This window comes from Primulina eburnea, chromosome 4 (genome assembly GCF_022965805.1).
Source record: "Primulina eburnea isolate SZY01 chromosome 4, ASM2296580v1, whole genome shotgun sequence".
Classification (NCBI taxonomy): Eukaryota; Viridiplantae; Streptophyta; class Magnoliopsida; order Lamiales; family Gesneriaceae; genus Primulina; species Primulina eburnea.
Window position 1 is genome coordinate 3,264,161 of NC_133104.1, and position 15,770 is coordinate 3,279,930.

Here is a 15,770-nt window from a genome sequence, read left to right on the forward strand (position 1 = left end):
TTTACCCGGAAGACTTCATATCAATAGAGATATCATTTTATCTTATTAACACACGATCATCTTCGTATATTTATAATGTGGGACTTCAGTTAAATTGCAACATAACCTTGAAATAAAACTAAGGACAAAGATTAATTGGAATGACCAATTCTCCAGTAAAACTGGGCAATCTATCTGGTATAATATTGTACACAAAATACTCACTATTAGTTCTTTTAAAGCTTCTGAGTAAGTCTCTTATGAGACAGTTTCACACAAGTTTTTGTTCTTTTAGTAAGCATATCAGTTTGGTTTCCCTAAACAGCCTATAAGATTTTCTTACTTTTAAAATATCTTTGCAATTCAATACTGAAAAAAGCTATTTTTTTCCCTAAAAAATGTAATTTTTTACACAAACATTAAATATATATAACAATTTAAAATTAAATTTTTTTTACATAAATATTTCATTTAAGTGTATGAAAAATTTGCAAACAATGATTGATTATTATATAAAAAAATATTTATTTTAATGAAAATTCCAATTTTCTTTTCGGAAATTTTTAAACCCAAAAATTAGAAAACCTCAAGAAAGTTGATTCAATTTTTCAAGAAAGCACGATAACACTGGTTACAAGATGCCTCCCGTTCACTGATGATGGCAGATCCAACGAGAGGGAGGAGGGTTCACTGCGTCAAAATTGGCAAATTGCCACTTTTGTTTTTATGTGAAGTTTTTAATTATCGGAAATGGTTTTCCAAAATATTCTTTAGCCATCCACATGCTCAGGGAACAAAATTTATAAAAAATCGCAACACAAAATTTTGTGATTACATTATCCGAAATAGATATTCTATTTACATCACTCATAAAAAAAATTTATTTTTTATACCAAAAATATTACTTATTATTATAAATATAAAGAATTGACCCTCTCACAGATAAATATTTGTGATATTGTGTCAGAAAAAATCTATTAAAATAATAACAAAAACTTGTATGATACGATCTCAAAGATCGTATTTTGTAATACATATCTCTTATTTGGGTCATCCATGAAAAAATATTACTTTTTATGCTAAGAGTATTAACTTTTATTGTGAATATCGGTAAGATTGACCATCTCACTTATAAAGATTCGCGAGACCGTCTCACAAGACACATACTCTTGAACCAAGAGATTTGCCCCCGATGCAGGGATTTATTGGATCTTACCTTAAGGGTGTGTTTGGTTGGATGGATTAAATAAGGATAGATTAATAGTCCAATATTTATCGTTAAAATTTTAAGATGTTTTAATAATCATTTTGACCCGGTTTAAGATCCAATTTTATTAATCAAATAGTTATCCATAAAATTAGATCTTAAACCGGGTCAAAATGATTATTAAAACAACTTAAAATTTTAACGATAAATATTTGACTATTAATCTATCCTTATTTAATCCACTCAACCAAACACACCCTAAACACACCCTAAGTGTAATATTCTTACTGTATATCAACGTCCACGCTCAAGCGGAAAAGTCGACAATTAGCCAATGTGGTGCAACGCGTTAAATAGGCTAAGTAAGCAGAGTTACAGCTATTTCGTAACCGGTTGAATCTATATATAATAAATACATAAGCATCGAACACATTTCCAGACAAAACAAAACAAACAAAAACAAAAACATTGCAAAATTCACTCTCTACCAAGCTAGCATATGTAGAATCAGGCCAGAGCAGGATGTACAGAAAACACACAATTATTTGAGCAAAATCGTTGGGATTTCTGAACTTTCTCCTACAACAGCACTTCTGATTTCGCCGAATCTTGAGCTACAGATATACACCAGAACAAGAAGAGAGTGAATAGCATTCTCAGCACAAGAAAATATAGGATCAGTGATCAGTTCACTAAACAAATTCAAGTCAAGAAGACAAATGTTTCTCCGACTTCAATAATTAAGTTCAAATAAAGAATCACTCATCCCAAATATTGCGCAATATAAATGTTAATAATTCATAAACTAATGCAGAATCAAAGATCACCTCGTGACGAAATCGGTACAACAACAACATGCATAGTTGCATTATTGGGTGGAAGCTGCAGACGAAGAGGATAAAGCTTCCCATTCAACGGGCTTCGAGTGCAAACCGTGATCCCATCAAGCCCCAACTCAACCTCCAGCCTCGTCGTTAACTCGTGCACGCCATTTCCCTTGAATGAAACATGCAGCTCCTCGAACCCCTCATCCACTTCTCCATATTCATCAGCGAGGTGAAAATAAATCAATCTTCCATCACTCGCCTTCGGTGGCGAACTAGCTAAAGAGTCATTTGACTGCGCCAAAGTACCAACAACTTCAGAAGGAGATATTTCCCATCAAGATTCATTTTTTTTTTTACCTTAGACTAAAACTATCATAAAATTTGGTTTTTGAAAACATTTCCACATACAGAAAACTTCCCTGTATTTTTAAAAAATCATACATATTTCCTCCATTCACGTACAAATCTATTTAAGTCTTATTTATCGTCCTCTGAGATGTCAAAATAGCATAAAACTTTTTAATGTAAAATGATAATGGGATTTGGTTTAACTAGCACAATTTCTGATCGCATTTCAACTGTTATATAGAACGATTACGGACGGATTTACTTACCTCTCGACCAGAAAAACTGGCAGACACGGGAGACAGCGTGGTGGAAGGCGAGCTGGTTTCGGAAGCAAAAGATTCTTCTTTACCCACCGGAGATTGCTCCACCATAATCTCCACCACATGAACCTCCCACTGAATCCACTCCTGGGTCGCCGTCCGATGCGGAATATCATGTGTAACCGAATTCCTCCACGGCGGAAAACCCCCATTCGCCCTCAAAAACTGCCCGTACCTAGTCTTCAACTTCACGGCGCCGTTCTCCTTGATCGGTTCCCACTCGACGGAGCTGTCGAGCCTGCTCGGACGTGTCTGGATCACTTTCCGGCCAGTCATCCCGAGAAGAAACGCCTGATTCGACGCCGTCAAGTACTTGTTGTAGCAGCTCCTGAGCCGGATAATGTTGTCCGAATTCTCGACAAACTCGACCGTCCATTTACAAGACTTGGCGGCGCCGTTTCGATCTTGGGTGACGGATTCCTCGTCTTCCTCGGCCGCCAAGTACTTGTCATGGCAATTCCTCAGGCGGACCGTTTTCGCGTTCTGGAACAAGTCCATTGCTGGAGCTCGTGGCATTGAAAACTTCGAGCTAAGCTTCTGCGCGGAAAAAAATTGAGTGAAGATGAATGAATGATTGGCTTTTGATCGGTGAATAATTTGTCGAAGATGGAGAATGTAAACGACAGGCAGGTAGGGGGGCCTCGTACAATAGGAACGAGGATCATTTATTGTCTGATTCTACGTATTCCCAACTAAAATTCGTTTCTATTTTATAATTCTCAACTCATTTTTTTCCTGAAAAAGTAAATGTGCTTCAATAAAAGAATCTAAAATCATCAAGAATTTATTCGATCGACGTTAAAAGTCACGGTTCTTTTTTTTTTTTTTTTTTTTTGCAATACACCGCAAATCTGAACGGTTCTTTCTTTTTTTTTTTAATACACAGCAAATCTGAACGGTTCTTTTTTTTTTCGGTGAATGGACAAACTCAATCGTTAAAAACTCCCAAGTATTTTATCCAACCTAAGTGGGACGACTAACAAACATATTTTACCGACTCGAATATCTCATAAAACATCATCAAGTTTAATCCGACTAGTTATAGATGATCAAACTACAACTATGAAAACGACTTTTAATAAATAGAATAGAATGCAATGTATAGCTCACCAAATTGGACTAGTTATAGATGACCAATTCATATACTAAAAAGCAAAAATAAAAATAAAAAATTTGTTGAATTAGCAACACGAATATTTATGTATGAATTTATTTTTCCTCTCATTTAAATTTTCACAGACAAAAGTGAGATAGAATATTAAATTTTTATAAAGTTTAAATTCATTTAAATCATATATATTAATGAAAATATAAAATAGAATATACTGAAGGTGACATTAATTCCGACCTAATTAGAATGATCCCAATACAATATTCAAATCAGCATGACTTGTACGAAAACATAAATGAGCTAAATGGCCACCAAGCCATACATAGATATCAAAGGAAAAATTATTTAATGCAAATAATATTATTTCTCCACCCCCAATCTTTAATTATTATTTTTTTTGGAAGCTCCAATCTATATATTTGATGACTCACTTCATACATCATTTTATGCTAATAACACTTCTAATAAAAAAATATGATTACTCAACTATATATATATATATATATATATATATATATATATATATATATATATAACCAGAATGCTGACATGACATCAGACATATAATAAATTTTTAGTACTATTGCAGCAATTTTTGATGTCACGTTATCATTTTTCGATATACTATCAATACACCGGTGAAAGTAACTAAAAATCGAAAAAAAAATCAAATTAGTGAACTGAAATCAAGAATCGTCCAACGACTTGACCTGAAAAGCTAATAAATATCAAGATAAAAAAATGTAATATTTCATATGTATTATATATAATCTTAAAAAAAGAAAATCTCATTGGATTACGCTTTATAGTGTAAACCCGTGTCCACAAGTTTCTACGGGGCACAGCAGAAAATACACGTCGTCGATTAAAAATGAGGTCATTTTCATGCAAAGCCGTGTGACAATCTTCATTTCCCATTTGTTTTTGTTTCATATAATGTATGTATGTGACATTATTGTTGTGGTTTCCAATAATAAATGAATACGTGTGAAAAGTTTGGTAACAAACGTTGGTGCAAAAGTTAATTTTACTTGTCCTAATAAAGTTATTTTTGGAGTCTCCCTACTTTGTTGTCAACCGAGAGCCACTGTTCTTGAACTCTTCATATATTTTTTTACCCTTCTATAATTTTTTTAAACAAAAAAATAGTATGTGAATATTCTCCAATTTAATGCTAAAAATACCTTGTCCAATCCGATTCAATCAAACCACAAACAAAGTTTTTGGTATGCAATTTCTAATTCTCGGAATAATTAGATTTTATTTATCGGTTTTCTAAAAATAGACAAAATTAGGAAAATATCAATCAAAAGTAAAAACTACAAATACGAAGGTTTATTTCATCATATCCATGTGGACATCATGATAGGATAGATGGCCAAGATTTACCTATTATATATATATATATATATATATATATATATATATATATATATAAGACCCACTTTTTTTTTGAAATTGTATGCGTGATAAGATCTTACCCATTGAAATAAAATGAGGGTAGTGTACACATAAGTAGAATCTCATCTATGACAAATGACTCAATCTCATATTAAGGTTAAAGATTGAACCATATCAACACAATATATCTTTTTTTTTTGTTTATTATTTTTGTTTCTTAGCATGTTTAATTGATTTACTTGAAATTACGATAATTATACTAATGATATTCTCAGAACTTTATCTCTTTATTTGTTAAATTAACACTAATTAAGGAAAATAATAATTTTGTTGGTAATTAAAAAATAAATAGATTTCCAAAGAAATCGACTTTATTTGAGTAAACAATCGTACCTTCTTCATGGAAAATCTAGGCGAAGGTGAGGCGGAATCGGACAGCCCAGACCGCACAGAAACCGGCGACTCGAACCCTAGCTCCAGACCGGCGATCTCATCGGAAACAGACGAAAAGCTCGAAACCATCGACCAGTAATCCGCCACGGCCTCATCCTCCGGCACCTCCACCGCCTCCACGTCCCACATGACCCAATCATGCGTCGCAGCCGCATGAGGGTTGTCGTGCGTCACCGAATTCCTCCACGGCGGCGTCCCGCCGTTAGCCCTCAAGCACGTGCCCCCAAAAGCCCGCAGCTTCACCAGGAACCCATCTCTGATCGGCTGCCACTCGATGGTCAAATCTTTCTCCGGATTCTCCGGCGAAGTCTGCAAGACTTTGTGCCCCATCATGCCCAGTAGAAAGTGGTCACTCGAGGCGGTGAGGTAGCGGTTAAAGCAGCTCTTCAGGCGGACGACGTAGCTGTTTCCGTCGACGAGCTCCACCAGCCACCGGGCTCTCCTGGCGTCGCCGATTCTGCTCTGCCGCGTGGAGACTTGGTCATCGTCTGCCGCCAAGTACTTATTCAAGTGGCTCCTTAATCTTACCGCCTTCGCCTCCTTGAAGAATTCCATTAACAAGAAGCTAGGCGTAAAGGTGGGTGGAGTTGGGTAATTGGATTAATTTTGCATGCAATTTCGAAATATATTGTAAATTAAGGGGTCCAAAAGGGATTATCTGTCTATGGTCTTTGGATTTTATTGAAATCGAATGAATAAATAAAGGCCATTTTTTTAGATTCTCTCATATGAAATCTTCTTATTAATTAATTAAATATGTGAAATAGCTCTACTTAATTTATATTCGATAAAAATTTAAACATACAAAATATAAAATGAGTTTATTTAAAAAGGTAAAAATTTGTGTGAGACGGTCTTACGGATCGTATTTGTGAGACGTATATTTTATTTGGGTCACTCATGAAAAAGTATTACTTTTTATGCTAAGAGTATTAATTTTGATTGTGAACATGAGTAGGATTGACCCGTCCCACAGATTATGATCCGTGAGACGGTCTCACATGAGACCCACTCATTTAAAAATGCATCTCACAAAATTAATTCGTACATAATTCCCAAAAAAATTATTTTTTCTTTTTCTAGAATTTTCGTGACTTCGGAATTAAGTTGTGAGATGGTTGAATTAGAGGGTTGACGTATAAAAATGAAATTTCTAGGTGGTATCACATTTAATGAAAGTATTTAATTAATTATCGTGTGATCTTGGACTAGTATTTTGCGAAAATATCAATTCTTGACTCATTTTTTTATGCTTTAAAAACCAATTCTTTTTATAGATTTATTTAAATAAAAGAGTATCCATTTTTACAATAAGTAACTTTCACAAATTTAACCAAAGCTTAAATCAAATATTTTCGTGACTTTAGATTTATAAAATGATGTACTGTTTTATCAATTAAAAGTATCGCATAATTAGATTGTGGTACTCAACATTTAATTTTAAAAAATTTGTACAACATGCGCACATATAGATATGCACTCACATTATTATAAATATTTTATTTCATTTCATGTTTGCTATAGTTGTAATCTTCGATACATGTCACATAACAATTTGCTACATATAGATGATCGTTCAATTATAGTCTCTTGTCTCGTGAGACGGTCTTACTCATTTATATTTATGAGATAGGTCGATCTGATCCATATTTATATATTACAAAGTAATATTTTTGACATGAAAAATATCAAAGAAGAGATTTGTATCACAAAATTGACTGTGAGATGATCTTATAAAAGTTTGTTCGGATTCCAAATCACTCATATACAATTTATGAAAATCATAGAGCATTTTAAATAGTAAATAAACTATATGAATAGTCACATAAAATAGGTATGAATAGTGATTATTCATAGCAACATAACGTGGGAACTGAGGTAAAGTAAATATCGTGTGATTTTATTTTTATTTTTAATTTTGAACATGGTCTCGTGTGGGGGTGAGCATTCCCGAACCGAATTACAATAACCGAATCGAACCAAAATATTTAGCAATAACCGAATCGATTGAATTAATTTTCATAACTAATAAAAACTGAACCGAATTAAAATCGGATGACCGAATTAACCGATTAGTTTTTTTAAAAAATTGTAATTTAACTTTAATTATGTATATAAATTTTTCTTAACGGCGGATGAAATCAAAAGTGGAGAATATATAAGTGAAAACGAGAAATTCGGTTAGAGAAGTGAGAGAACAATACCATATATTAGAATTATGGTTCATTATAAAATTAAAAATTAAAAATATATATATAAATTGATAAATAAAAATAAAAATTTATTAAATAATAGTATTTACTATATCTGTTAATTTGGTTAACCGATTTCAAAATTTTGAAAACTGTAACCGAACCGAATTAACCGATATAATCGAATTTTTTTAGTTTGAAAACCGAAATTTCGAAATAACCGAACCGAAGTTCTGAATTGGCTCAATTCAGTCGGTTAATCTGATTTAACCGAAATCTTGCTCATCACTAATCCAGTGTGATTTTTGGTCCTCATAAAGTGGTGGTTATTTTCACTTCTGTAGGAACCAATGGAATCAGGAATATATTCAGAATCGATCATGGTGCAATCAAATAATAATGGAGTTCATTTTTTTAAAAGATAATGGAGTCAATCATTCTTGGATAGAAAAAGGAAAAAATAATCCATTGAAGCAAAGTGTCTCTCTCAATTTTTCATTTTTTTTTTTTGGAAAAAAATTATCAGTTGTTATGATATAATTCATCAAAAATAAAAACTGCTACAATATACTACTGCATAATCAAAATTTAGGTTGAGTGCAATTTTTATGTCTAGAGCTAATATAACAAATGTAAGGTCTAGATTTCCATACTCGAAACACATGTAATAATTTATAAGCTTAGTCGATTTTTTTTTCATTGAATGAAGCCATACTAACTTCGTTAAACTTTCTAACATAAAATTAGTTTAAAAACTAAATACCCGATATCATCAATTGAAGCTTACAGAGAAGATAATCAAATCTCCAAGCTCAACTACTAGACGTCTCAAATTGTCTTATTCCTTAACAATCTCGCTCACATATTATATGTATCCGTCCTCATCATCTGGACTATTACCTAAAGACAAAATCATTCGGCATATGCCTGCATCAAACCACTAATTCGACATCAATGGTACGATAAAATCTCTCATAACAATAAATAATCAACACACACGTCGATAGAATATCAGAATTCAGACATAAGTAGAATAACATAATCTCTATCATGTAGCATGTTGACTACTGAGAAACAAGAGGTGATCTTACATTCACGTGATACACGCAGTACGTTGACTTGTCAGAAACAAAAGATAACTCACGTATACCATAGCACATATAGAACTTTGATCTGCCGGAAACAAGGGGTGACTCACATGACAGACAGAACATACAAACTCAAACATAACAGAAACACATGCATCTATGGGTGAGAAAAATATCGAACTTTCGGTATACCAAGATTACCTTACCGAAAAATATCGAATTTTCGGTATACCGAAGATTTCAGTACCACACGGTAATGATATCGAATTTTTCGGTACGATAATGATATGAAATTTGAAAATTTCTATCGGAATATCGAAATAATATTTAAATATTTTAAAATATATAATATTTTTAAACAATAAATTTGCAAAATTTTAAAAATATAATTTTTTTCGGTATATAACGATACCATACTGAAATCTTGATATATTCCAGTGTAATTGGTATGCTTATCGAAATTCTCGGTATATCTATTCATTGGTATAAAAAAATTTTAAACATAATTTTCGGATATTTTATTTGGGTCATCAATGAAAAAGTATTACTTTTTATGCTAAGAATATTACTTTTTATTGTGAATATCGGTAGGATTGACTCGTCTCACAAATAAAGATTCGTGAGACCGCTTCACAGGAGACCTACTCATAACAAAATTATGTTTATGCATAATATCTGTTTTATATTATTATTCAAAATTAAACTTATATTGTTTAACATAACTATATCACTAAATTATATTTTAAAAATGCATAGCTATTATTTTGAGTTGTTAAGTCAGTATACCCAACGATCTCAAGCTGATCCAACCTCTGATATATGAGCGTATAATCTTTTTGTTCTCCGTAGGTATTGTAAAACTCTTTTGACTGATTTCCAATGTTCCACTACTGGATTACTTAAAAATCGTCTCAACATTCATGTCACGAATGCAATATCACGACGTGTACAAACCTAAGCACACATTATGCTCCACACTGCAGATGCATAGCGAATCTTCTGCATTTTTTTTCCTCTTCTTGGGACATTGTTTAAGATTAAATTTGTCTCATTTATCCACAAGGGTATCCGTTGGTGTACAGTCTTGCATCTCACATCGGTTGAGAACTTTCTCGATATAGTATTTATGAGATAATTCAAGAATACATCGAGATCGATCCCAATGTATCTGGATACCCAGCACAAAAGATGCATCACCAAGATCTTTTTAATCTAAAAATCCTTAGCTAGAAATCTCTTGGTGTTATGCAACAATTCTATATTGTTGCTAGTAAGTAGGATTTCATCAACATATAAAACCAGAAAAATATGTTTACTTTCACTGAACTCATGGTACGCACAATCATCGACCAAATTCATATCAAAACCAAATGAGATGATGACTTGATGAAATTTGAAATTTCATTGTCGAGATGTCTGTTTGAGCCTATAAATGGATTTCTTTAGTTTGCAAACCATTTTATTTGTGTTTCTGCATCATATAAATAGTTTCATCAATGCCACCATTTAGAAACACATTCTTTACATCCATCTGATGAAGCTCAAGATAGAAATGCACCACTAAAGCCATTATAATCCTTAAAGAGCCTTTCTTTAATCAATGTTTTCTTTCTGTGTAAAGCCTTTAGCGACAAGACGAGCCTTATATCTTTCCACATTATCTTTCGAAACTCTCTTGGTTTTAAATATCTATTTGCAACCAATGGGCTTTGTACATTTAGGCAATGAGACAAGATCCTATAATTCATTGTCCTTCATGAACTTTATCTCTTCATTCATGGCATCATACCATGTAATGCCCGAGAATTATAGAATTGATAAACCAAGATTATTAATCTTCGTTAACGTGAGACTCGGAAGCTATGAGAATGCATGAACCCGCGGTGAGGAAGAGACCGCACCCGCGGTGGAGTGGCAGTAAGTTGAAGCATTTTACAGTACCCACACCGCACCCGCGGTATTAGACGGAGCGCACCCGCGCTGATGACACCGCAACCGCGGTAATGATAACACCGCACCCGCGGTCTCAGCTTCTGCAAAATGGATAGGGATCAGAGCACGGAGCGCACCCGCGGTGCAGCAAGGACCGCACCCGCGGTGCGACGTGCACTATGAAGATTTTGCCACTTGGGTTGCATGCAATTGAAATATATATATATATATATATATGTGACTTACACGTCTCTTTCCTTCAGAATTCAGAAAAGGGCGAAACTTTTGAGAGAAAAATCCTTACGCCTTTTAGATTTGTGATTTCGAAGAATCCGTGTATCCGAATTCGAATCCGAACGCAGTATTGTGTTTCTCTCGCTACGAGCTATACAAGGACGTAAGTTTTTTTACGTTTTGAGATATTTTAGAAATATCATATTGTCAGAATTGAATATGATTCAGATATGGTGTTTCTGCTACCGTAGATATTGTATAATCGAAGTCAGATTAAAGAACAGACTGTTTATACAATTGTTATGAATTTCAGAAGATATTATCTGAGATTAAACACTGGAATTGTATTATTCTTGATTCAAGAATAGAGAGATAATCATGCTTATGTGTTCTGGATAGATTATTCAGTATGTTATGAAGTCAGATCGAAGAAATTATACAGTATGTTTGTATTATGACTTTCAGCAGATCCTGAGTTGAATTCAATAGATATTGACATACTAGAATTAGAAGAAGGATGATATGGTATTGATTATGCCTTTAGATATGATATCTGTGATGTTGAGATTGACAGTGTTACAAGATTGTATTATTATACCGTTGAAACATCAGTTGATTCAGATTGATCAGATCGATTATGATTTCGATTATATCGTGATATCATTGATATGAATCAGATTGTATATTGTTCAGATATTGATCAGATTATATACTGAGTTGAGTATTGATCAGAACAGCTTGTGAATTGAGTTATACATTGATTCAGTGTATTTGATATTGTCATTTCAGATTTGATATGGACAGATTCGAGACTTCGTCTTCGTCAGACCAGGAAGACAAAGGTATAATTCATGTGATATTCGGGAAGCCACAACTCAAATGAGATCTCATTTTGAGTTTCCCAATAAAATCACATACTAGACTGTTATTTATACTTTGAGATGTTTATGCTTTGATATGAGATTACTGCCATATTCAGATATGAATATGATTGTGCTTTGTTTACAGATTGATATTCATTGCATCTAAGATAGGAGAGTCGTTGACAGTCATTGTCAATTATCTAGATGTTCGGTGTATCTCAACTTAGGAGCAGCCATGACTCCTTTGTCAGCCGTCGATACAGCTCAGACCGAAGTCTAAGAATAAGACGTACAGTCACCCCGATTGGGAGAGTAGGTGACAGCCATTGACGTCTTATTCACCCCGGGATCCCTAGAGTTATAGTTGAGTCGAGTCTAGACATGATTTGACTAGAACTGCATGCGTTTAAGAATTGGTTTCATAGACTTTGGAACCTATTGTTATTGCTTTCAGTCATGACAGCATGTTTCATGATTTAGATTGTTTATATGCATGTTTATCTGATTTGAGTTGCATGTTTAGTTAGATTAGATTTCATAGAGGATGAAATCTATTACTATTGTTCTTGGTTTTATTCATGACAGCATGTTTCATGAATTACTATGTGTATATGCAAGTCTACCATGTTTTATACTGTGATTTATTCTCACCGGAGTTATCCGGCTGTTGTCTTGTTTTGTATGTGTGCATGACGACAGGTGGGGCTGGATCAGGGTCAAGAATATGAAGAGAGAGGACGAGTAGCGTGGTGATTCCGGACTTACTGTAGACTAGGTTTATTACTTGAACTTAGTAATTGAACCTTAGAGTAGTTGAATGACTGTTGTATAGAATGTTACTTTTATACTGAATTGTATTTATATACAGAGATGTATATTATTTAGATTCCATTACCTTCCGCAGTTACATTTTAAAAAGAAATTTTTTTTAGACCCTGTTTATCAGAACCGATAATTTAAATCCCAACAATAATTAAGAAGATGATTAGCGTCCGGGTCCCCACATACCACTTTTAAGAGTTAGAACTTTACATGGCTTGACGGAAGTTCATATGATCATTCTCCATCAGTCCAATGTCAACCTCGTTTTCTTGAAGAAATATAATGTAATCATCTGGCATTGCATTTCTCCACTCTCTGGTAGATGTTCTTAATGGTATAGATTCCAGAGGTGCTTGAGTTTGTTCATCTGGAATGGGAGGATCTCTAATATTTATTGTCTTCCTATATTTTGTCTTCTTCAAATTGAGAAAGGTGATCATGATCAATGTCCAAGACACCTGTGAGAACATTTACATATTTATCTTCAAAGACAATATCTCTTACTTTATTTCCCCCCACAAACTCAACATCCTCAAAGAACCGAGCATTTTATGACTCAAAAATCGACTCTACTTGTGTGATCATAAAACTTGAACCCTCTGGATCTTTCAAATTATCCAACAAAATAAAAGTTGATCATCCTTGAGCCAGTTTCTTTTCATTAGGCTTATAAGGCCTTGCCTCAACTGGACATCTCCAAATGCGCAGATGCCTAAGAGTAGGCTTTTTGTCCGTCCAAAGTTCATAGAGGGTTTTGGTTGCTGCCTTGATTGGAACCTTGTTAAAGAAATATGATACAGTCTTTAATGATTTCCTCATAGTGATTTTGGTAAAGTAGAATGATTAATCATACTAATCACCATAGCCTTGAGCATTTTGTTTTGTCTTTCAGCAACACTATTCATAGTGGGCAAGCTTGACGTAGTGTACTGCGGGACGATGTCGCATTCCTCTGGGAATCTAGCAAAAGGTCTTGGACGTTGTTCACCTGAACCTTCATTTATACCATATTATTCACAACCACAGTCAGATCTACTTTTAATAATATTTAAGCCAAGTTGATTTTCATTTTCAACTTTATAATTTTTGAACACATCCAATGATTGTGCCTTTTAATGAATGAGATAAATGAAATCATATCTTGAAAAATCGTCTACGAATGTTATAAAATAATGTTGATCATTCCAAGAAGCCGAATGGAATGGTCCACAAATATCAGTATGTATAATTCTAAGACATCTGAACACTTATTGGCTTCAAATCTCCTTTTGTTGGTTTATTTTTCCCTTTTTGCAATTAACAATTATTAAAATCTGTGTAATCCAAATGTTTGAGAATTTCGTCTAACACAAGTCTCATTATTCTCTTTTCAAAAATATGACCTAATCACTTGTGTCATAACGCGACTGAATTCTCACTAGCTAATTTTTTTTTTAATATCTCTATTTGTTTGCAGGGATTTATTTAATGAAGCAATAACATCCAAACAATAAAAATTATCATATCCTAATAAAAAAATCGGAACCAACCAATTTTGAATCATGAAACAAACTGAATATTCCATTTCAAACAAACAAAAATAACTTAATTAGTCCAAGGTAGAAATAGAAATCAAATTCCGTCTAAAAGATGATACAAAAAATGTTTCATAAAGATCCAAAAATAATTCAGTCTTTAACAATAATCTAAATTTTCTCATCGCCTCAACTTCAACTTTGTTGTCGTCGCCAACATAATGAATATTTCATAATCATTTGGGTTTTCGACAATCCAACAACCCTTTATAGACACACTTATATGAGTTATTTTACAAGAATATATCCACCACGTGTGTCTAGACACTGAAGCTAAATTAACCTCGGAACAAACCATATTCAAAAGCATACATTTCTTAACACGCCAAGTGTGATAATTAGTGCATTGCTTCTTCATTTGCCATCGCTGCCACAGAAAAATATTAGAACTTTGTGAATCACTAGGATTATTCTGTTGTTTTTTCGGAAAATGTGTATTAGTAGCTTCCTTATCATTCTTTTTATTTCCTTTATCCTTCGAGGTAGAGGAATAATGAGCACTTTTTGTCATGTATTGCTTCAACATTTCCTCTTCCGAACACAGTGTAAAACGAGCACATTCAGAGGCCAAGTCTTTTTTGGCAATTATAACTCAACTTGAACTGGTTAAACTGAGGAGGATGATTATCAGAACCAGATGCACCAGCAAGCCCTCATAGCTGTCAACCTTTAGTGCTTTCAACCTTGAAGCAAGATAAGACATTGTGCACTGAGAACTATCAATAAATTCTCTTGCCACGATTTAAAGTTTGAGTCATTTAACACATTAATAGAATTTATGTTAGAATGAATATTTGATGGAGTGAAATCCGAATAAAGAACAAAAAACCCAATATACATATTCAACCAAATATCAAAATAAAATAATCAATATATTCAAATAATGTAAACCTTATAAACATGATACCAGACACTCCATTAATGTTTTATCTTTGGACAAAATATTAACTTGTAAGTGATTTCTTAGTACATTGGTCAAACATGGATAGTAATTATCATGTCAAAAAACTTGCTTTGGACCGATTTATTATTCATTTGAAAAATCGAACAACCATCACATATTTACCACCACAATGGCATATATAATTATATTAAATATTAATCTTTTTTTGAGCCGATTAATATTCATATAAATCACATATACCAAATATTTTTATATTTCAAATATAAATAATTTCCAGAAAAGATGTCATTTTGAGGACATTTATTTCAATCAATCTATTTTAAATACATATAGCCTTATCAATATTTGAACAATTGAATATTTAACCATAAATAGAATAAATCTGAACCATAAAATTTTTCTCAGAAAATCCCTAAGTAGGGATGGCAATGGGCCGGGCCGGGCCGGGGGCGGGTTTGCCATTCTCATCCACATCCCCGAATTTCATCCCCACCCCCATACCCGTCCCAATCCCC

The 15,770-nt window shown here is 33.4% G+C and overlaps 1 protein-coding gene across 1 annotated transcript; it reads right to left on the reverse strand.

Moving 5' to 3' along the window:
• Positions 1 to 1,567: 1,567 nt before the first annotated feature.
• Positions 1,568 to 6,322, reverse strand: LOC140830643 (uncharacterized). The gene is made up of 4 exons (XM_073194059.1): positions 5,587 to 6,322; positions 2,628 to 3,218; positions 2,014 to 2,305; positions 1,568 to 1,800 (listed from the first exon to the last, which is right to left on the reverse strand). Exons 1-4 carry the CDS (start codon positions 6,199 to 6,201, stop codon positions 1,766 to 1,768), a joined length of 1,533 nt encoding a protein of 510 aa, XP_073050160.1. The 5' UTR covers positions 6,202 to 6,322; the 3' UTR covers positions 1,568 to 1,765.
• Positions 6,323 to 15,770: the final 9,448 nt, after the last annotated feature.

What these genes read in the sequence shown, in the direction of transcription:
- LOC140830643 (XM_073194059.1), bottom strand. Translation starts at nt 6,201, where the DNA reads ATGGAATTCTTCAAGGAGGCGAAGGCGGTAAGATTAAGGAGCCACTTG. An exon ending in CTAGATTTTCCATGAAGAAG is followed by an intron (nt 3,219 to 5,586) that starts GTACGATTGTTT and finishes TTTTCCGCGCAG; the next exon opens with AAGCTTAGCTCGAAGTTTTC. An exon ending in TGTACCGATTTCGTCACGAG is followed by an intron (nt 1,801 to 2,013) that starts GTGATCTTTGAT and finishes GTATATCTGTAG; the next exon opens with CTCAAGATTCGGCGAAATCA.